At 38.4% G+C, this 22,940-nt stretch overlaps 1 protein-coding gene across 1 annotated transcript; it reads right to left on the bottom strand.

Moving 5' to 3' along the window:
- Positions 1 to 3,403: 3,403 nt before the first annotated feature.
- On the bottom strand, positions 3,404 to 21,724 carry rspo1 (R-spondin 1). Its single transcript, XM_085177900.1, has 7 exons — positions 21,271 to 21,724; positions 15,513 to 16,173; positions 13,376 to 13,570; positions 10,887 to 11,030; positions 10,078 to 10,302; positions 5,238 to 6,150; positions 3,404 to 5,196 (listed from the first exon to the last, which is right to left on the bottom strand). Exons 2-6 carry the CDS (start codon positions 15,607 to 15,609, stop codon positions 5,981 to 5,983), a joined length of 831 nt encoding a protein of 276 aa, XP_085034026.1. The 5' UTR covers positions 15,610 to 16,173; positions 21,271 to 21,724; the 3' UTR covers positions 3,404 to 5,196; positions 5,238 to 5,980.
- Positions 21,725 to 22,940: the final 1,216 nt, after the last annotated feature.

The following is a 22,940-nucleotide window of genomic DNA, read 5'->3' as shown; positions in this document are numbered from 1 at the left end:
TCAGATATATGGACTCAAAATGAACAACAAAGGAGCCAGTGTCTAAAGGAAAACTTTAGAAATGACCAAATAGAGAAAGCCTAGCTCTTTGGAAGGATAATAAAAACAAGGTAAAAGACTTTTACAGCATTACAGTCTTCAGCAAGGCATTTTCAAAGATCTTATAAGCTCATGAAATTTTTTTGTAGTGATACAAAAAATGTTTTTTAAATAAAAATCATTTTAACAAATGATTGCTTGACAAATTTGGCACCACTGTATATAAAATATAATAGAGTATTATAAATAATAATTAATGATTGCTAATAAAAAAAGGTATGTGATCACTGTAAGCGTATTTATTTACACCTTACAGACCTTTACCATTTAAACATATAAACAGAGACGCAAACGTCATATTAAAATTAAAAACGGTCCCTTCTTTTAACATGTAGTACCATTTTATAACCAAAAGAGGGCAGTGCACTTCAAGTATCATACCTTCCATCCTACAAGCATCTCCCAACCTTTCCTCTTAAGTATCAGGAATTACTGACGACCTTTTTCAGCCAGTCCCTTCCAGTTAAATCAAGCTATATTTTAAACTTTCTTAAAAATAACTTGACAGCTGACACAAGTTAAATTATTTTTCCAGCCTCTTTCTTTAGTAAGTGTTGAGTGAAGACTACCAGAGTTGAGAAATCCACTGACACCCTAAAATACCTCTATGTTTGGGTCTGGCACTAAACATTGAACCTAAGTTTCCATATTAAACAAAAGGTCCTTCCTCACTAAGTCTTTTAGTTCTGATTTCCATTACACGTGTGTGTGTGTGTGTGTGTGTTTAACTGTTGTCAGATGCACATTTGTGATTTGTCTTTTCTCACAAAGCATCCTGGCTTGCCCTAAAACACAAAATACTTCTGTTATTTTGATTTAGAAGCCCTGCTTTTATTGATATCTGCTGCTGGTCAAACATGCCAAGCTGTCAGTACTGATGTACAATTCTCTGGAATATTTTTGAATCAAATAGGACATTTTCTTTTTGTAGATTTCCAGAAATGGCCTCTCAGATCTTGAGCCACAGAGAGGGTATGTTCGGCTTTAGAAATGATCAAATCGGATTGCTGATGGGACATCTGCAGAGGCTGATCTTTAAAGACGTTAAAGTTACTGTAATGTACTGTGCATTCAAGTTCAGATTAAAATTTATATCTCTGAGATGCCTTTAAAATGTTATCATTTTAAGTTAAATTATAAGCATTTAATTATATATTCACAACACCATTCAAATCAGTACACATTGCACTGTAACCTTACAGTATTTTAGAGCAAAAACTCAATTCCCTTGAAGTATAACAGCTGAAATAGGCTCTAAAGGCATGGCTCAGTTACCTTATATGACAGCCTTTATTGACTATGGGTTATTCTGAGGAAGCTGCATAGTATCAAAAGATATAAAAATTAGATATGAGGAGATATATATATATATATATATATATATCTATATATATATAGATATATATATAGATATATAGATATATAGAGAGAGATAGATATATAGAGAGAGATATAGATATATAGATATAGATAGATAGATATAGATATAGATAGATAGATTTGGTGTGTTTTGAAATAACAGTATAAACTTTAACTTGTATAGACAACTTAGAAATACCACAAACAAGGAAGTTCATTCCTGGAAACAGTTTGACAAAATCATCAAACAGATGAGTCAGTTTATAAAAACAATTTATGATGATCACAAGAAAAAAAAGTAATGAGAAATTTCAAAATCCTGTAACTGAATCCTCTGATCTGAGATTATTTTAACTACAAAGGGTTTTTTGAGGGTTGTTATAGTGATAGTACTATTTTGTTTACCTTTGGTCAAAGCATTATGCATTCAAGTCCAGCAGACATAGAGAGGGTGTTCCCTGTTGATGTGATGCACTTTCTGGGGTCTGGGTTAAAAGCCAAGCTAAAGTAATGAAATCATTTAGTGTTAAGAATCTTGGCAAATCAAGGGCACCCATATACTCCAAAGATTTACCATTCATTTCTCTTGGAAAACATGGGAGCGGGGAACAAGAGAACGAAAAAAGAGAGTGGGAGCTGAGGGAGAGCTCCGTCCAGTGGAGCCAGGGTAAGAATTTATGGTCAGGAAGAGCGATGAATGTGTAATTTACGGTGCATACTCTACCATTCCCCCTGCCCTCCCCTTTGGTAATGAGAAACGGCTGTTTTGTTGTGGGGCCAGTGCATGGTATACCCCCTCCCTTCTGGCTATGACACACCATTAGTTTTTATTTCTGTCTCTGCTTTTACGACCCCTGCCCAGGCGCCAGCATTTGGCCAGTGATCGGGACCATCACACCATCTAAGCCCTTCCACCTCTCGAAATGGCTTCCTGTAGCCTGAGAAAAAACACGCCGCAGCTACAGAAATCTTTCAAATTGAAGATAGATAGCAACATACTAACAGCTCCAATCTACCAGGTTTATATTCAGCACAGCGAGGAGGAAATGGCTACTTAAGGTACAAAACTGTCCAAAATAGATCACATTGAACAGGATTGACCTTCCTTGTCACATATTTTGTTTCTCTCTGAAATGAATAAATAATTACTATTTTCATTTTTGTTATGATTATAATAACAGTCCTAATTTTGGTTTGGCTATCATATCGATTGCTTATGTAACTGTATTCACCTAAAGGAGTCACAGATCTCAAATTGAGGCAACGCAGCTGCATTAAAAGGCTAGAAAAAGAGCCGCAAGCCATCAAAAAGAACAGGATCTTAACATTGAAGTGAAGCAAATTATAGCAAATATGCGCAGCTGACTCTTGGGTTTTTGTTGATACTGATTTTAATTTATTCTGTATCTTAACTTGTTTTCATGGCATTCAAGTTTCTTATTTATTTTACTCTAATTTGTGTGCAGTGCTTTGTGACAACTTGCTTGTAAAACACACTTTATATATAAATGTTACCACCTTAACTGAATCTATCTGCTGCTGGAATAAAAAAAAAACCCACCCATGATGCAGATTACAAGTAGGAACATTTGTTTATGTGGCCATAATGACATTAAAAAGATCAAAGTTAAACCACAAAATCAGTAACATGGTGAGGCAAGTTGATATTTTGTTTATCCTGTTCCTTCTGAATAAGCTTGACTAAGCTTGAGATTTGTACAAATGTAGTACTTTAACTAAGTTAGGCTGACTGTGTTTCTTTCTGGAAGTGAAAAAAAGACTAAAAGCAAGGAAATTAGACCACCTTGTAAAAAGGAATGAATTCATTCAAGTTTACGCATAGTACTTGTTACTGTAAACCCCACAGCAGCAATTATTTGTCATTTATTGAGAAAATAATAAAACAGCCAATCTAAAATCAAACAGACCAGGTGCAACATGAGCGTAGGAGTGATGCTCGTTAGCTTCATCTGAACTTTATTTAGGCTTTCACAGAATAAGCTATACATGATAGTACTAATACTTTTAAATTTGTTGATAAACACAGCTTGACATATTCAGTATCACAACTCATAGTATGAATGAATAATAGAGCGTGTAACTTTCCCCGAAACGAATACCTTGTTTAACAAACAGACCCATGGAAAACACTCTATCTGCAATGTCATAAAGCCAGTTTTTACAGTATACGTTTATAAAATGCTATTATCGTTCTGAAATATGAGCAGTAGGGAACATTATATTTGTGCAAAATCTTCAGACCCTGTTGCAAACATACTGATTAGTGATGATTTGATGGCTTATATAGTAATAATTGGCTTGTATTTACTGCGTATTCAATATATCACTGTGCATTTACATTTTTTTGCTGTTCTCCACATCCTTTTCCTTCAATCTGTTAGATCAGTATTACCATATACTATATGTGCAAACATCAACAAACCTACAAACAACTAAGTTCTGTCATCAAACCACTTGAATTCGTGCAGGAATGCATATAAACAAACACCCAGACTTCAGGCACAAACAAACAGATGCACACGCATACACACACTTGCACACACATGTAATCGTTTGCCATGCAAATACTCATTTCTGTGCAGAGATATTTTCAGATACAAACAATTTGTTTTTCAAAACAAACATTAAGCTATCAAATGACAAAAGTTTGTGACTAAAGACCAGAGGATATAAGATGTGCGCCCAGTAATCCTCCTCTGCATTTTCTTCAGCTTGTTTTGGAACAACGACTCAATTTTTGTACACAACACAGTGGGTTTTAAATCAAACAATAAAGATGTGACTGGGGTACAGACTTTCAACGTTAATTCAAGACATTTGACAAAAAAAAAATCTATCAACTGTTTAGGAGTTTAAGATGTTTTATACACAGTCCCCAATTTTCAGAGTATTGATTTACAAGCAGTTTTATGGCCAGGTGAGGCCTGTTCTCTCAATATTACACAGCAAATTAAACAGATGAATGATCTGAATGTGAATCTAAGGGTTGTGTGTTTATCTTCAAAACTCTCAATATGAAGTCCAAATAAAGGTAAAGGAGGCCATCATCAGGCTGAAAACCCCTCAAAAAACCTACTAGAGAGATAGACTTAAAAAAGAATGAATGGACCAGCCAGCAAGTAGTTTTATCATTGTCAAGGTCTACAATCAAGAGATGCCTCAAGACTAAATACACTCAAGAGTAAATATAGAGGGTTTACAACAAGGTGCAAATCACTGGTTACGCCCAAGAACCGGAAGGTCAGATTAGATCAGCCTTTGCTAGAAAACATCTAAAAGAGCCTGCCTCCTTAACTAATTCTAAAGAGTACAGGGCTATAGTCTGCGCTCAGATCCAGCCGAATGCTGCAAAACCGATCTGGTGCTTCACAGTCCAGATGGATTAGGATCCACAGCACTACAGAAGAAACCCAGTAGTTTTTCAAGGTAAAGAAACGGGATATTCTTCAGTAGCCAGGTTAATTATGTGATATTGAAGTCAATAAAGAATGAATTTCAGTTAATGGAGACAAAACTGAAGGCAGAGAGACTCACAAGCAAGGACATATTGAAAGTGACTACAATCTACAATCAAAACTAATGGAGAATCTAAAGGAAGCACAACATTTGGTAATTCATTGACTGCAAAGGTTAAAAAAAGCATGAAAAAGAATCTTTCATCTAAATTATGGCTGAATTTGAGCCTCTTAAAATGGGGGGACTATGTATAAAAAATGGCTTGACTAAGCTTGAGATTTGTACAAATGTAGTACTTTAACTAAGTTAGGTAAAAAAGTAAATGCAGTACTTTTATGAAACCTCCTGAATCAGAGTTCACAGATCATGTATTTTTTACTTGATTTAAAATCTGCTGTTGTGGTCTACAGATGACGTGCTACAAAAAAATGTGTTTGTCCAACAAATTATGAGCCTAACTGTATAGAAGACTTCTGTCCTCAGCAACCACAAGTGATTTCCAGTGCCTTTCTTTCTGTTTCCTTTCACAATAGGAAATAAAGGTACCAATACGTAATACTTTCTTTGTCTTTACATCACAGTGACAGTTGAGAAAATCCATCTGCCACCTCTTACAAACATGAAAACAAATGGAGAACAGACGGTAATTAAAATCAGACTGGAACAAAATACATCATGGACCAGAGGAGATTCAGGCATCCCTTCATTCATAATCAGGCTTGAATGCTGCATTTAAAACACATGGTCTGGTCTTAGTTTAAGAGTGGTCAGTTCATCACACAAATCAAGTCCAACCATAGTCTTCATTTTGGCTTTGCTGTCCAACATTAAGACAGCATGTCTCTTCCAGATATGGTGAGCTATTCAAAAAGCTTCAGGGAATCTTTTGTGTTTCAGCAAACCTCCAGTTCTCTCTGCATCTTCTACAATGCAGCATAGCAGCATTAATCCCTTCCTTCAACATCAATCTGTGTCTGTGGCTGACACTGCTTGGCGAGGCATTGTCTCTGGTTTTCTCTCAGCCTCATCCAGCAGGCGCCAGCGCTTAGGTGACAGAGCTGGTTGTGATGCTGGGAGCAGTGGTCGTCCTGCTCTGGCCTTTTCTCCGCTTTCCTCCTCCTCCTCCTCCTCCTCGACTATCTTGTCCTCGCCCACGTGCGTTCTCCCTTTCTCTCCTGTTTGTATCGTCTTGTCGGTCTCCTTTACTCTTCCTCTCTGAAAAAAAAAGAATGTATAAGGAAAAAAAATTGGGGTTATACTACATATTACTGTATTTCTTATATAAAAGGCATCTGTCCCAACAAAATGTTGCACATAGAAATACTCCTGCTTGGCTAAAAACCTCCTGAGGGGTTGTGTTATGCATCAGAACTTTTAATACAGGCTACCAGACATAAACCGTAGTCAAGAAATCCCAAACAACAAAAGCTAAAATAATGTTATGTTTAGCCATGGTGACAGTATATGTATAGCAGCAATTACCGCACAACATGCAGCCAGCAAAAAATAACACATCTAAACATTTGGAGCCAGTTTGTCCACGACTGGACTGAAATAACCCAACAGCTGTTGAATCAGTCTCATGTCTTCAGTGCAGACGTTCACGGCCAGAGGAGGTAGAATGCAAATCCCTTTAGAGTCTCCCTGACTTCTGTGGCATCACCTTTCACCTTTGTTGTTTTCAGTAAAATATCTTCATAACTATCGCACCTGTTGCCTGGGAACTTGATACAGACACCTTTATTCCCATGCAGACGGGTTGTAATCACAGTGACACTCCCTTTACTTTTTCATCTCCAATGCAGTCCGGTCCCAATAAAAAACTGTGTAACACCAGCAGAAGATGGTAATCGTAATTAATATTGGATCTACTAACACCTGCATATTGATATTTTCATAGCATAGCTCCAAGCGCTGCAGTACCTAAGTACATTCTCACAAAGGTGTCATCCACACGCTAAGCTCTCAGTCTGTTTAATTTCTCTTTCAGCACCCCGCTCCCTCGTCCCACTTGACATACACTCAAACCTCCCCCGGTCTCCTCTCCGCTAGTACTCTTGCATTAAAATTCACAGCAGTTACACATTTTAAGAGCATAATTGCTCTCTAAATGCACACATCCATCATTGTGTGGTTAATTTCCACACTAAACCTGTTCATAAAAGTGAAGGGCTTAGATCGGCTGGTGATTTTAAATTACAGCACACGTAGTGACTGTAAGAGCGGAAGGGACAGACAAGTGACAATTTGCTGTCAGATAAATCGCATCTGGCTTAATGAGTTAAACATCGTCAAGGACCCGGTAATGGCCCACAATGATATGAAGAGCTGTCGGAAAGTGCAAATGGACACGAGGCTTGTGTCTAGTGTCAGGTTTCAGTTTAACTTTGTCAACTTTAACTTTGTCAACTATTGTTTAGGCAGCACTGAAAAGTATTTGATTTTGTATATACGATGGAGCATAGTTACGCTGGAGTGTGTTTGTTATAAAGTTGTGTGTTGAGACTCTCTGCACATCCGGAAAGCTGAGAGGACACGTGCCAAGGGCTGGACAGTGTTCACTGCACGGCTGACGAACTCAGAGCTTATGGCGCCACCATGTTTGTCTGCTGCTATGCAGTAGTAACTTTATGTCTGTGTTTATCTCCCTACCAGCACTTTTAAATTTGTTATGTTCAAATTGAAAGAAAAGAAAAAAAAACTCAAGCCATGATATTTCACAAACTTGAAAAAGAGCAGAATTCTACAGTGAAATTCAGTACATGGGCGTGACGTAATTTTGATGTGAATGTGAACAAACCCAACACAATAACATTTATCCACCACTGACCCATGCATGTCACAGTTACTTTAGTCTGAACTGTAAACGAGAAGGCTCAGTCCCACACAGTAGTGCACAAACAGGAATAACATGTCTTTTTTTGGCGCTATTAGTGCCAAAAGTGGTGGAAACTTCACTAAGATCTCATTTGTTTAGTTGACTTAAATTACATAAGATGAGTTTGTCCAGCTTGTTCATCATTTGTCTTGAATAAATAAACATATTTCTAGACTTTTATAGAAACTATTAAAATAAACACTTAATATTGAGAAGTTACAGAGTCGCTTTAAATCACTGAGACACAATGAAAGAGAATGGCATTAAGTAAGGGTCTTCAATCACACACTGCAGCCTCTGAGATGATGTGCTTACTGTGTAAGGACTTAATTACTTCTATAACAAATCACTAATGGAGCCAAGAAAGGCGGACACCATCAGTTTATGACAGCTCTGATTGCAGCTCCTCTTCATCCAAGCTAAACAATTTTGCCTGACAAATGAAATAACACATCCAGAAAATTTTGTTTTCGCGTGAGACCTTTTTGTGGAGCTTCAGGAAAAGGGTGGGAAAAAAAATCGCAGCCAAATCAACACAAAGCGTGAGATCTGCAGACCACTAAATCACTAATGTTATACAAGGTCTGCCCCCTGTGTTTTATATAGCCAGTTGCCAGCCAACTCCCACCCCACAGATGAATCCACAGCTGCGCTCTTTTTGCAGAGTTTACCCACATAAACTAGTTCATTGGAGTTGTGGTACCATCACGCATGAATGACCTCACAGAGGGAAACTTATCCCTGTACGTTTTAGCACCAATAAGCGTCTTCAGTTTATACACGTTTACCTATTTAACAGTAGCTTACTCAATGTGAACAATCACATCCACAAAGCTTCCACAACTCATCTCCTCAGATGAAACCTAACACACCCTTTGCTTAAAATTCGACAATCTACATAGCAGTTGTTTTTATAATATTTCACTATTCAGTATTATTCTGAACCAAAGGCTGAATTTTTGTTCCAGGGTGCTGGTCCCACACAGAGCAAATCTGCCACTCATTTGTCAAACTGCGCTGTAACAGCGTGTCCAGCGAAGCGGCCCCTCCTCACTGAGCAGTTACGAGCCATGCCAACCTCTCTCATTTCCCATTACCACAGATCTATGGGAAAGTGTCAGATCATGTTCTGTTTTTTAGACTCAGACCCCTGGAGAAGAAGAGAATGATACCAGAGTACGCAAGCCTCCACCATGTTTACTCACATATATCGAGCCATGTCATCTGTTACGTGTTGCAACATCTGTACTGTGGCCAATTAATATTGTTATGCAATGCTGCTGCTGTGCCCGAAATCCCCAAAGCGTGCCACCGAAAAATAAAGACCTTAAATACTGCTCATTAACAGTTCTCTAAGTCTTGTAAATAAGTTTACAGTTTAAAATTGGCATATTATGCAAAGCAGATTAATATGGGGGTATTTAAAGACAAAGAAACTTTCTAACGACATTTCATTAGCAATAACCCCTTTGCACCTAAAGAGACCAAAGCCGATGATATGAATCAGGAACAGGGTAAACCCATCCACTTATTTTCCTGTCGTTTGCAAGCTTTATCACCCCCAGAATCGCTGCTGATACTTATTTATTTGTTTGACTAAGAAACAAAATATTTAAATGTAAATAAGCCTTATTTCTGATTTTGTTGCATTTTTGTATTTAGTATGCTCAGGATGCTTGACTCAACTGAACAGACCCGTCGTTTAATAGCCGTAGCAGCAAATAAGCCCAAGAGCACTTAATACGATGTTATGAAAACTGATAATGACCACTAACTGGTGACAATGATTGTTCACCCACTGGAGAGCAAGCTGCTATGTGGATGAAAAGACCTCAAGCAAACATGTCATGGGCATGTAAACCTCGCGCTTCAGCAGTCCTCAGAACAAATAGCTCTTTCTAGCTCTGATCTTTATCCAGATTTGCAGTGCGTAACGTCCGCCCTTCATCTGCTTGGCTCGCAGATGAAGTTTATTGTTTACATGCAGAAAAGTCAAGAAATTCTGTGTTCTGCTTTGGACTCTGCCAAACCAAACCCAATCAACACGCTGCGGGTCACAGACACACTGGCGAGAACGCAGGCCTTTGAATGTCGAGTACTGGTTCCATCAATCATCATACTGACTAAGAAGGAATTGCATAAAATACATGCAGAATATTGCCTCTTAACATGTTATCTAAGCCCATAAACATTTTAATATTTGACATTTATTAAGGGTTTCATCTTCAATCCGTTTGTTCGGTGCGTGTGTATTTGTTTTTTACCCCTCACACACGGCGTTTTGGTCACGACGCACTTCCTCCTCTCTGTCTCGGCAGCACAGGTCTGCGAGGGTACAAAAGCAGGGGAGGTATCCGGACTGTGAACCTGCGGAAGGGGCACACGAACCCGGGACTGCGTGCCTTTCCTAAATCCGCATGTTTTGTTTTTCTTCATACAGGAACCCCATTGACTCCACTCACCCAGTTCACACTCTGAGGCACGTTGACCTGGAATGAAAATAAATAAATAAGTACATAAAAATGTGGAAACCACTAAGGTACTGAGTAAATGGTTCACAGCTCACATTTGCTTCACAGCCTCTCAGCAGTTTTAACTGAGGATAATGAGTTTAAGTAAATCTGAAAACAATTTTTGCTTGTTTGATCTCTGATGAGAGAAGGACAGATAGATGAAGCTGAAGGAACCTGAAAAAGTAGCAAACTGTACAGCATAAAGTGCATGTAACAAAGTCTCGTTTTAGGGGCCCATTCAGTATATTCACTGTGGATGAGCAAGTCTAATTTAAAAGAACATTATGTGAAGGCCAAAAAGGCAGCTTAAGATTCCAGGTCTCTGGAAAACTGTCCCAAGATGCCTGGAGAGCTTTGAGTTTCCTTTGTGTTTTCTAACTTATGACAGAATTATTTTCACAAGAAATAAAACAACAAAAAGGGACAGCCCAAGAGTTCGCTTCGCTTTTCCAGACCCGAACATAGATGACTGATGAAATTAAGTGATAAGTAAATTTTATAGATTCCAGCAAATTGCTGTGAGTTGGTAAGCAGTAAATATAAAGAAAAAGACCACTCACCGACACACTCCATGGTCTCATTGACGGTGCGTTGGCCTGGAGGGCAGCTGACATAACATCTCCCACTGTGTGAATACAAGCCCTCCTTACATTTTGTGCAAAAATTGCGATTGAAACACGCTTCACAATTGTCTATTTTACATTCTGCAAAACACAGGGAGACAAAAAAAAAAAGGAGTAAGCATTCTGTCAGTTTAAAGTCACGTTGAGACTGGAGACTGTGTTATTATTTTGCCTTCAAATTTTTGGTATTGGTCTGAAACCTTTCTGAGGTTAACGTAGAAATAATAATATGGAATATTCATTGTTCTCATTCATGGTTGTGGAGACTGAGGACAAGGGGAACTTAAATTTTATTTCCTCTGAGAGATTTATTAGTGATGGGATCTTTCAAGGGGGAGTAATCCCTCTAAAAACACATGCACCACAGTCCTTGTTTTTTTGGAAACGGGGTGTGAATGAGTACAGCCAGAAGTCTATCCCTTCACTAACTTTTGGAAAAGTGGGTTTCTCCACACCTTAGTCTCATTAAATCTCTGACTCAAACAACCAACTTCTTGAAATTTGGATAATGAGAACCATAAAAGGATAAAAACCAGACATCGACTCCCAAAAGCTCAAGCTCCATCATGAAAGGCATTTCCTTATTCATTATATCTGAGAAAAACAGTGGAGGCAGGTGAAAATATCTCAGTATAGGAAATATATATATAGCTATAGTTGATGTAATAGCATGTTAAGAATGTCTACTCTGCAGCTCTGGTCTGATACCAAGATCCAAAACGATAAAACGTCGAATCCCTCAGTGGGATTCTTCCGTCTCCCGATTACTATTTTCAAACTCTTGACAGCTAAATTTGACCGTCCTGACGTTTGTAGCCTTATAATGTAAGACATGTGTTTGTAACAAGACATTGTGGAATGATATGTATAAAGTTAGACGATTGGATAATGACCCAGGTTAGTCACTGAGGGCCTCAGAAAAGAATTCAGCAGCCTTCTGCAGCAAACTGGGACGGTGAATGAATGCCACATTAAGAAAAACAGTTATAAATGATATTCCATTTGTTGCAATCTGCTAAAAACACACAACTGTGTCATTAGTACTGATAAAACAAACTTCACATGCAAAACAAATACAGTGCAACCTATCTTATTGTTCTGATCTGGAATAGAATAATACATACCCCTTCTATGTTCTCGATATAGCTATAAAATTACAGCTTTTTAAATCTCGGCATCTGAAATAACCAGTTGTGAAAAAGTTACATCTTTATAACCAGAATTATAAGCTTTATCTGCTTTTGGTTTATGAAATCATTATTTAGCACTTGTTGACAGATGCTAAGTGTTGTAAAAACAGGCAGTCAAGAACACTAAACTCAAAGCAATCACTGTCACTAAAGCAATGAATATCATTAAATGTGGTAATGACCAAACAACAAAGCAGCCCTCATTATATTCACCTTAAACAATCTTTCAAATGTTGCTGAGCAAAGAATAATCACAAGTGATTTAGTGTACACTCACATTCAAAGAAACCCTTTAACGCATTTACTTAGTAAACAGGCGTGTATGCAGACCGTACTGTGCGTGATACATTAAGGTTCCATCAGAATAACAAGTGTGTAAAAGGGAAACCAAGACTATCACGACTGTGGCCTGGCATGAACTCTGCACATGAAGGCTAAATAAAAAACACAGACATCCTCTTAAAAAACAGACAAACAACAATGCATTACGAATGTTTTGGTTGGGATTTTTTTCCAGTCTTGTTTTCTGCCCACACGTAAGAGAAAACAGACAACAGGCGGAGTTGCTGAAACTGCCTCTTAAAAGTAAGTAATGTCAGTTTGTTAAGTACTGTGAATGTGACCGTGCTTTTGTCTTATTCCAAATGAGCCAAACCTGTCTGTAACCCTTTCAATTAAAACTACTGACATTCATTCTGATTAGGAAATAATTTGCTTTAGTTCATATTTTTCTTGCCCTTTTTCCATGAAAACAAGAAGCAACAGATGATTTAATCACCAAGTGGCTACTTCTATTATTACTATCGCCTTTTTTGTAGCGTGCATTCTGTAATGAGGCGCTATATGGTATTCGCTCACAAACAGGATCACATAAGACAACATCAAAATCACATAAACTAGATAGATATAAATAGAGGGTGTCTATTATAGCAATAATAGTTTGACTTTGTTAGATTCACAAAGGGATTTAGAAAAAAGGGAAAACAATCAAATAAGATACACAAGACAAAACTTAAACAGGTGAAGATGAACCGAGGATAAACACTTCCGCAGGCCTGTTCTGAAACCAGATGTGTGGAATATCACAGAGTAAAGAGTTAGCTGGATCTTTTTACATATTTGCAAGATTCCATATGTGTATCTACAAAGTTAAAGCGCCTGCTGGCATCCTGTTGATATATCACTAACACTTGCATCATTCTGTGGTCAAGAGGGTACAACACAATTAGAACTCACGGGTGCATCGATTGTTGCCTTCGGGGTTCCTCATGCCAAAGTATCCCATGGGGCAGGAGGCAAGGCACACGCCTATCTGACGGATGTCATTGCGCTCCAGGAAGATGAAGAGCTTGGGCTTGCATTTAATGCAGCCGTTATACTCAGAACATCGGTCACAGCCTTTGGGGCAAGACGGGGGCCCCTCAGTGCTGACTGTGGAAACATAAGGTAAACAATGAGAAAGAAAAGGCCACACTGAGGTAGGTAACAGCATGGCCCACCGACGGAAAAAAAATAACATAAATTGTTTCCAGCCACATATTAATTTTAATGAGGAAATAAAAAAGTTCCAATAGTCAACAACCTGCCTAGTAGAAAAACATCAGGAATTGCAATATTTTTTTGGCGTCGTCACCAGTCATAAACATGCAAACATTTAATATTCCAACAAACAAGGGTTTAAGCTTAATTTAAGGGGGTTTGGCCAGACATGAGTGGTTACTCAGTGTTTACTTCCAACTGCTTGTCGGAGATGCTTAACAGATTTTAACTTGGAGAAAGCCAGGTAACTGCGGCTGACAGTCAAGACCAAGAGCCTCTCAGATTCAGCCAACTGTCACTGGGCTCGGGCAGAAATGCTACGGTGACCGACATGTCCGAAATACAGTTGCTGAATGTGTTGAACGAGTGAGGAATTTTAGCATTGCAATGCATTTACATTTCCTTTAATCTAATCCCAGACTTGGACAAGAGTCTAGTTGCCTCACTCTCCAAAAAGGCACAACCTGCAATCTAAATCAATTTTGGGTAAATTGTGTAAAAGTGCACATCATTTTTGAAGAACCATTCTAAGACAAAAATAACAGTCGCCTGAGTTGATTTACTGTCGTTTACTTTCAGCTAAAAATACACACAATCTTACACAGCCTGACCTCCCGCCTCCCTGACATAACTCGTCCAATAAAAGTATTAAAAGTGTTTTTCTATGAACAGATTAGTCTATCATTATCCAGTTACCGCCAAGTCTTATTGTTACCACTAGTAACTATAACATGTCATCTTTAGCGACAGTAAATGATATAAGTTCAAGAACTGTTTTTTGGTAAACAGTGTAGAGAGTTTGTGCTCTCGGTATGTTAAAATTGATCAGTCTGCTTTGATTAGTCAAGTCTGATCTTTGCACGATACTAAATCCTTTCAAAGAAGAAAAACAAACAGCCCTAAGCAAGTCGCTCTGTCTTTTTATTATAATTTTCTTGTTGTCGGGGATGGATGAAAAAAAAACGAACATCATTAAATCAAATAACTAAAGAAAAAGTGCAAATAGCAAATGTTTATTTAGTATCTAGAGGGACTAAGACTGTCGCAGTCTGCATGGCACTCGTGTATATGGCGAGTGACCTCAATCCTTCTGTCTAAATTAGATGAACTGCAACGACGTCACTGTCTACATATACATCAGCGGACTTAACACAAACTGACACAAACAATAGCTATTCCTTCCCAGTATGTGTGATTTTAATAATGCCACATCTGTTATTGTGGATAATCTTGGTATTATATGAATTCTGGTTCAGGGAGGTTGGGGTTAGCTTGGCATTGGCTGAAAGCTCCTTGTGTGTAAGGGAAGAATTATTTCAAAGCTGACAGTAATACCAGATCTGAGGCTCAGAAGCCAGAGATATACTGCGAGCTGACCTGAACACTGTCTTTGCGGTTGCGTGAGGTTAGAAAAATGCTTACAACAATATCGGCAGCATGGTCCAATTGAGAGCTAGAACTGTCAGGTACTCATTCCATTATGTGCCCACGGAGCCAGACACGAAGAGAGCGATGGCTTTGAGAGGGAATCCATCAAAAACCCCTTTATAAACAACCCTAATACCCAGAAAAGCTTTACATAAACTGAGAGAGGCATAATCTTAAAAAGAGGAAGAAACACGAGCCATTCTGGGGAAGCACTGAACCGAACATAACCCGCCTAGGAAAAACAAATAGGAATGATGAGGAAAATAAACAAAACGTTATCTTTACTTTGCTTGTTAAATGTTTATAAGGCGTCCACCACAGTGACTCAGACCACAGAAACGAGAAGCAGCAGTGCTGCTACGAAAGAAAAAGGAAATCAAAACAAACTGACAAAGTGAGAACTCACCACGTCTATGCCGTCTTGCCTTGGAGAGCTTCAGAACATCACTGTGACCCATGGAGCTGAGAAAGACCATTGCCAGCGCCACCAGTCCCAGCTGCATAGTCTCTGTTGCCTTCCAGGCTATGCAGGGTCCCCCCCCTGCGACGAGATGGATCAGGTGGGGGGGCCACCTTCCTATGCGGGACAGGTGGATGCTTATCTTACTGGGATAGATGATCCCTCCTTTCTCTTGTAGTACTGCACTCCTTCTCTGTGTGTCTGTCCCTCCTCCCCAGTCTTTTGGTATCGTTCACTCTAGTGGCTGACGCATCTAGAAGTCTGTGTAGTGGTGTGTGATGCCGCAGTTGCTTGTCCAAATGTCCCCGCGGCACAACAAGCCATCACGCTGGTGTTGGTTGCACTGGCAAGGCAGTAAAAAGGGCACAGCTGTTGATGAGGAGGCGGGGTCACGGGGTTGTGCAGAGACTGAAGAAGAGCAGAGTGATGGAGTTCAACAGGGTCATCACAGGAAGCTTGGGCTGAGCTTTCGATCTGTAACAGCGGATCTGCTGTTTAAGGCGGGTTTACTGTCAGTTACTGAATGACTATATGGTTGCAGAGTGACAAAAGAAGACTGGCTGATTATGACTACAGCTGAATAAAGATTTGCTGGTATTAGAGTGTGCTGAAAAGAAAGAAGACAGAAACATGTTGAGGAACTGGATTGTTTCTAGATACAGATAGATGCTAGTTGTTGAAGAAATGGTAAATCAATATTACACTTTAACTCAAAACCCTTTTCATGTCTCTAAGATGAATATAAAGCTAAAGCCAGTGGCCTGGTGGTTTAATTGGCTCAATCAAAAGGTGAAAAGGTCACTTGTACAATGTCATGTCACTTAATCACTATAAATCTGCGGTATAAAAATGAGAAGCTGCAGTCTTTTGCATCCAACCAGCTATCCTACCTCCCGCTTAACTTAACCTCTTAGGTTTTGCAAGTTGCCCATCTTAAGGGTTATAAAAGAACACTAGAAGTTTAAGTGCCTTGCCAGGAAATTGCCCCTACCCCACTTAACCGCTCATAAAACTGCTAATAACACTAAGTTAATATACAATTTTTGCCTTTTTATCCTCCCTTTTGCCAAGCTAAGACAGCCAGTTGGTGACTCTAACTACATCTTCATTGTTCACATAGCAAAATAGCTTTAATCTAACTCACAGCAGGAAAGCCAATATTTAAGTTTCATATTTTCCAAAATCTCACTTGCTTTATTATGTTTCCCAGCAATAAGAGAAAAGCTTGCTATCACTGCATTTATATGCACAAACCAGCAACATTAAACAACAAAGATGTTTTAGTTGGCCCAAACAGCATTCGCTGCAGTGTGATGCATACTTTTTCTCTTTAACATTAGTGGTTTCTGTAATTTGAGGAACTAAAGCCATAACTGGATAAATCAAATGATCAGTCGTACAAAAAGGAAACCAAATCCCACAAAACAAACATAGCCCTGGATAACAAATTGAACATGTTTATCCTTTGGAAATACAGTGAAGTAAGTTTCTTCTGAGAAACGCACCACACAGTCAGACTAAAGGCCTTTGTCATATTTGGTGCTGAGATCTTTTTTCGATAGTGTCATGTGCTGCCTGTATTTACAGCTCTTGTGTGAAGAGGACACACAGAACATGTTAGCATCGGAACAATGGGAGGTCCTCCCTCGCAGCTCAATAAAGAAAAATAGGACCATATTTGGGTGTTGAGTCGGTTGTGGCTCTGAATCACACAAAGGACAACGCCATTTGGTGTGTTTAAACATTCCAGGAGGCAACATTGCACTCGTTGCTAAAATACAAATCAAAAGGGATGAAATAATTTCGTCCCTTTCGATAATTTCACAAGATTTATTTTAGGTGGCCGGAGACGAAAACATTTTGATCATGCACATCGAACTTACAGCTATAGTTTTACAGTTTCTAAATGTCATATCATTTTTTGTAGTTTGTTTCATTTCAAAATAATGAACACAAGCAATTGAAAATGTAGTACTGAAGTTATTTACACAACTATACGAAAGAAAGGAGAGTCACTAAGAACAAACTGAAACTACTTAATTTACTGCTTAGTTTAATAGAGTTGCGTTTAGTTATCTCGCAAAATTTGTCATTTCTAATAATTAGTATTGAAAGGAGGAAACTGCTTTAGTAGACATTAAAATTTGATAGTATTATTTCAGGATAGGGATGGGCCAATGGGGCTTCTGGGCACATGCCCAGGGCACCATGTACAGTTGGAGGCCCATCCAAGAGAAAAATGAGAAAAAAATTACCAGGAATGTTTTCTCTTAACGCTTACTCTCATAAAGACAACTTTTAATGGCCTCCCCTGTACCTTTAATGATGAGTTTTGACCCCTCAGTATGTATCAATTAAGGTGTGGCTCGGTGACTATTACGATAGTTTCTGGGGGGTTTTCTCAAGTACAGCTGCACAGGCAAAAATAACTGAACAATGAACGTTCCGTCATTTGTCATTCCGTCAACGGCATAAAAAGGCCTGAAATATGACAAAACCCCTTCAGTTTAGAGCTTCAAGGGTTTATCATTTAAGCAAATGATAATTGGTAGATGTCCGTAGATTTTATCTGCATCTTTCTCCCCTATCCTTTAAGGCTAGTAGACTCTCCCAAACTCAGCTAGCTAGTGGATACAGCACTTCCAAACTAAATGAAATGGACATCAAAGCAAAAAGAAATGGATGCCTTAATTTTTATAAAAAATTCAATTTTTGTTCAGATAATTCAACATGAAAACACTGCAGTTAACTTTAAAGTTGTTGAGAAATTCAGTAAGATGTCCTGCAAGCTGGAAATTAGTTGTAGCAGTGTAGCTCATAATAAAACTGTGGTTGAAGGGGGCAGGCTGCCATCTCCCGTGGAGGCCTTGCTGAATCTAACAACCAAATATCTAAATAACCAGGAAACAGTTCTATTTTGGGTTTTTTAACATGGAAACCAAAAAGTGTATTCCCTTTCTAAATGAACACATCCCAAACGTGCTTTTCCTGAGAAAAGCTTAGACTAATTCATTATTTTTTTCAATACCCATCCAGGAGCAGGGCTGTGGCGAGAGTCACTGAAAGGAGGGGGAGATAACAGACAGACAGGAAAACAGACAGACAGGGAGCGAGAGAATGAGAGATAAAGAAGATAGTAGCAGTTTTGTTCGTGAAAACGTACATTAAATACAATATTATTGTTTTAAAAAACACAAAAAAAGCTCTGACTGCTTCATTTTCCATTTAACTCAAGGTACTTCAAAGAAATGTATTTTGATGGTTACTTAAAGTACAGTAAGTACAGTTCTCTCAATTGTAAACTATTAAGTGTACATGTATGTCCACATTCCTGCATGATAAACCTCATTACTGAAGAAAGAAAAAAACACAAAACTGGTCATCAAAACAAGCTGGTTAGGGTCCACCAAACATTTGTGCCACGGAATCTGCAACTTGTTGATCTGGGCACGAGACATGGGTTTCCTAAATGGGGAAAATGTTGAAAGTCTCCCTAAGTTTATTTAATTCTTCATTCTTAATGACTCACTATCTCATTGACACAGCTCAGCTAAAGCATTATTTCCAGGAAAGAGCCAAAATCGTGGCTTGCAGCCAGTCTTCCACAACACCTGTTTGTTGGGTTAGAGAGTGGTGACTGGAGGACATGCTAAGACTGGATCAACTCAAGACATGTGCCAGAGACTCTTTCACCCAGCACTCCCACAACTGTCAAAAGCCTAACTCATCCCACTCCATATGTGCTCTCACATGTTGCAGAGATAAGAGGAAGCACTGGGCTACAGAGCACATCAATCAGGAAAAGGTCTTTGCTGCCACTTTTAACATGCCACATCACAATCAGTCATTTCTCTAGGAAAGTCTGGCACTTCAGCTTTAATAGTTCTCTGAAGCTGCTTCCTCGTCCATTTAACAGTCTGTCTTTACCCAACAATAGCCACAATCAAATGAGCACAATGGAACTAAGCCCAGCTCATCAAATAGTCAGGAGATTAAATTGCCTCCTAAGTTTGATCTATCAATTATTCAAATACTGAAAGGAAGCTCTCACACTGGGAATTTATTGAACTCTAGAAGGTGCCACAACTCTGAGCTCAGAGTTGCAAGTGCCTGTAACTCAACCTCAGAGCTGAACAATGATCATCCGTAGGTAAAATGTGTGCCAGAATTCCTCAATTACACAGAGACTTGCTGAAAGGGTTATAGAACAACGGCGATAGCGGGATTGTAAGTCTAAAACATAGAAGGCGATAAACTAAAGAGGCAGCGATTACAGATTTTATTTAATCAGCTTTTTCCCTTCATGAAAATAGGAAAAAATGTTAGAGGCACATTTTACCATTTACTACTAATTTACAGTAATCTGAAAACCTTCAATTTCCAAATTACAGAATTTTAACACAGCATCTGCCACACAGACAATAAAAAAAGCAATTAGTGGAGAATTCTTGACTATTTATTTACCACTAAATGTGGTCGCTCATGAATGCAGGAAACAGTGCAACGGCAATTTGTGGGCGAGTTCAAGCAGTCATACTTCGCATTCGTTTTAAATTTATTTTGATATTTGTAAAATCCCTGACATGTATAGCCAAGACCTGAGCTTTGAGCTAACCAATTCACATTATCAAATTTGCAACACAAAGGGGGAAATAAGTGTTTACTGAAGCTGAGGCTCTAAAGAGAAACAGAACCAGACTCACAATCACATACACACTGATTAAGTTTTAGTTTAAATGTATTAATAATAAGTAACCTGTACTCATTCTATAGTATGGCATAACACCTGGCTGCACCAGCAGCACCCACAGAATTTTGGTAATCACTTCCTCTGTGGCTTAAGGAGTAAAGGGAGTGAGAAGTCAAATATGCAGCAGTTGTAACACACTCAACTCCTAGAGCAGAGCACTCAAAAGTATCTCTGGCATCTTCCCACAATGTAAGCACAAGCAAACTGTCTCTCTTTTTTTTTTTTTTTTTTTTTTTAAGTTTTCATGTAGGACTCAAGACTGCACAGTTCCAGCAGTCTGAAGGTTTGATTCTGCACAGCTCATTTGGGCACGGTTCAGCTTTTCTGTTATATATTACTGTGATTAATGCTTGCTTTTATTTATTTTGCTGTCCAGCACTTTGTGGCTGCATGTCTGTAAAAGCAGATTTATAAATAAGCTTTACACACGTACTTTCTCTCTGGGGCACCACACATTCTAGTTAAAAGCTATTTGCTGTTCTTCAGCTAGAGTGATGCTCAGCTGTCAAATCCATAAGTAGATATACAGATTAATACATTTATGGAATGTAAAAATAGCGTGAGAAAAATAATAATAACCTTCATTATACTCCGGGGTAAATTTTAGTCTTTATATAAAAGTCTCATCATCTCAGTGCATACTGATGTGCCAAGAAAGGCGGCATTCCCTCTATTCCATGTGCCACTGAGATAAGATGTATTATATTTAAACTATAATACATCTACACTGGCATTCACAATAGTTTGAAATAAAATAAAAAAAACCCTCTTAAGTTCTACAACTTCGAAACGTTTGTAAAATATAAATATATAAATGAACATATAAATGAACCTATACAACAATAATGTGTGATATATACATGTATACCCACACGTGTGTCTGTGTGTGTGTGTATGTGTGTGCAATCCTACGACATCGGCAAGTACAAAACGTTGAAAAACAAACAGACTCACCTGCACGTCGGAGCCCACGAAAATACTGTTTATGAACGCTCGGGTCTCCGTTTCCTTTTTTATAAGCGAAAATCTGTTAGTGGTTTGGTCACAAAAAACTCCTCCTCCATGAGACCCCCATGCAACTTTTCTGTCATCACTTAAAAAGACATGATTTTTATGATCCGTTAAATGCGATGCAACTGCCTTTAAGGCGGATTTACGCACACGGCAGAAAATGTGCAGAGGATTAAAATTCCATCCCTCCGACAAAAATGATTTACATAAAAAAAAGTATACAGTAACACTGTATATATACATATATACTATATTCCGATTAAGTTAGCCACTCTGACTTTTCTAGTGCGCGTGTGTGCACTGGAGCTCCTGCGAGATGCGCGTTTTAAGTCCACTTTGAAGCTCGAACTGCATCCAAGTCAGGCAAGTACTTGCAAAGCCGCGATATGTGCATCCAAACCCCAGCACTGCCAGCGGGCATTACAGGCCACACCCCTTACAATTTTACTGAGAAACAAAACCTGCGATAGTGTTGTGTAGGTTAAATGTAGCTGTTTAATGCAAGTTTCCATTTATTTCTGTATTCGATGTTACTGATAAAGCCTTTTATTTATGACCTTTTATCTGAAATGTAAAATAAGTTTGCGTCTTTGATATTTATGGTTAAACATAAAATATAAGACAAAGAATATAAAGCATTTTGCTCAAGTTGCTGAATAAGGATGCTTTCAGATGATCTTCAGTACCTCCCACTTAGTTCCATGAAATGTGCCTTTTAGATAAGACTCAGATAACTGATTTCTGTCAGCTGAGTGGAGGAATAAAGTTGTTTTTGAGAAGAAAATTATACATGTGTGTGTCTATATAGTGAGAGACACACACATATATGTTACTATCAACACAAAATCACTAAACCCATCTACAAATAACAAGTATTAGATATGAGCAGTACTTGTTTTCTTGCTATCCAACAGGGGGCCATAAACAACAATTCTTGGAGATCAGAGACCAGAATTCCTTGTTTTGAGACTGGAGCGTTTATCAACACTTACTATGTGAACAACTACTGGATAAACATCAGCCGCATTCAGTTACCCTCATCTTGCTGAAGGATTTACCATGAGAATTAAGTTACAGTCCAGAGAGTTTGTTTTTTTCAAAGTCACCAAGAAATAAACCCAAACAATATGCGATCACGTCATCATGATGATGGCCAGTGATTTAGACAAAGATATAACATCTGAAACGGATGATACTGTAGGTTAGATTTAAAGCAGTTGGTCATAGTATTCTGCCAGCTGGTGTTTAGATAGATAGATAGATAGATAGATAGATAGATAGATAGATAGATAGATAGATAGATAGATAGATAGATAGATAGATAGATAGATAGATAGATAGATAGATAATGTAAACAAATCCAAAGAATAAAATGCATCTTATCATATAAACTGTCTAATGCTAGGTACTATTTTACAACAAGAAGATTAGTGACAAGCACACTTCTGAATTGGACAGTCAGACTTTATTCTTAAAGTTCTGTAGTGACTTTGACAGGCTGTAAAGTCATGAGGGCATCCACTGACTGCCAAGTGATATCCCACAGGAGCACTAAAACAGAGCCAGACAGTCATTATTGTATCAGTTCTAAGATGCTTATGCATGCAAATATT

This window comes from Neolamprologus multifasciatus, chromosome 11 (genome assembly GCF_963576455.1).
Source record: "Neolamprologus multifasciatus chromosome 11, fNeoMul1.2, whole genome shotgun sequence".
Lineage (NCBI taxonomy): Eukaryota > Metazoa > Chordata > Actinopteri > Cichliformes > Cichlidae > Neolamprologus > Neolamprologus multifasciatus.
This window is presented reverse-complemented; position numbering and strand designations above follow the sequence as displayed.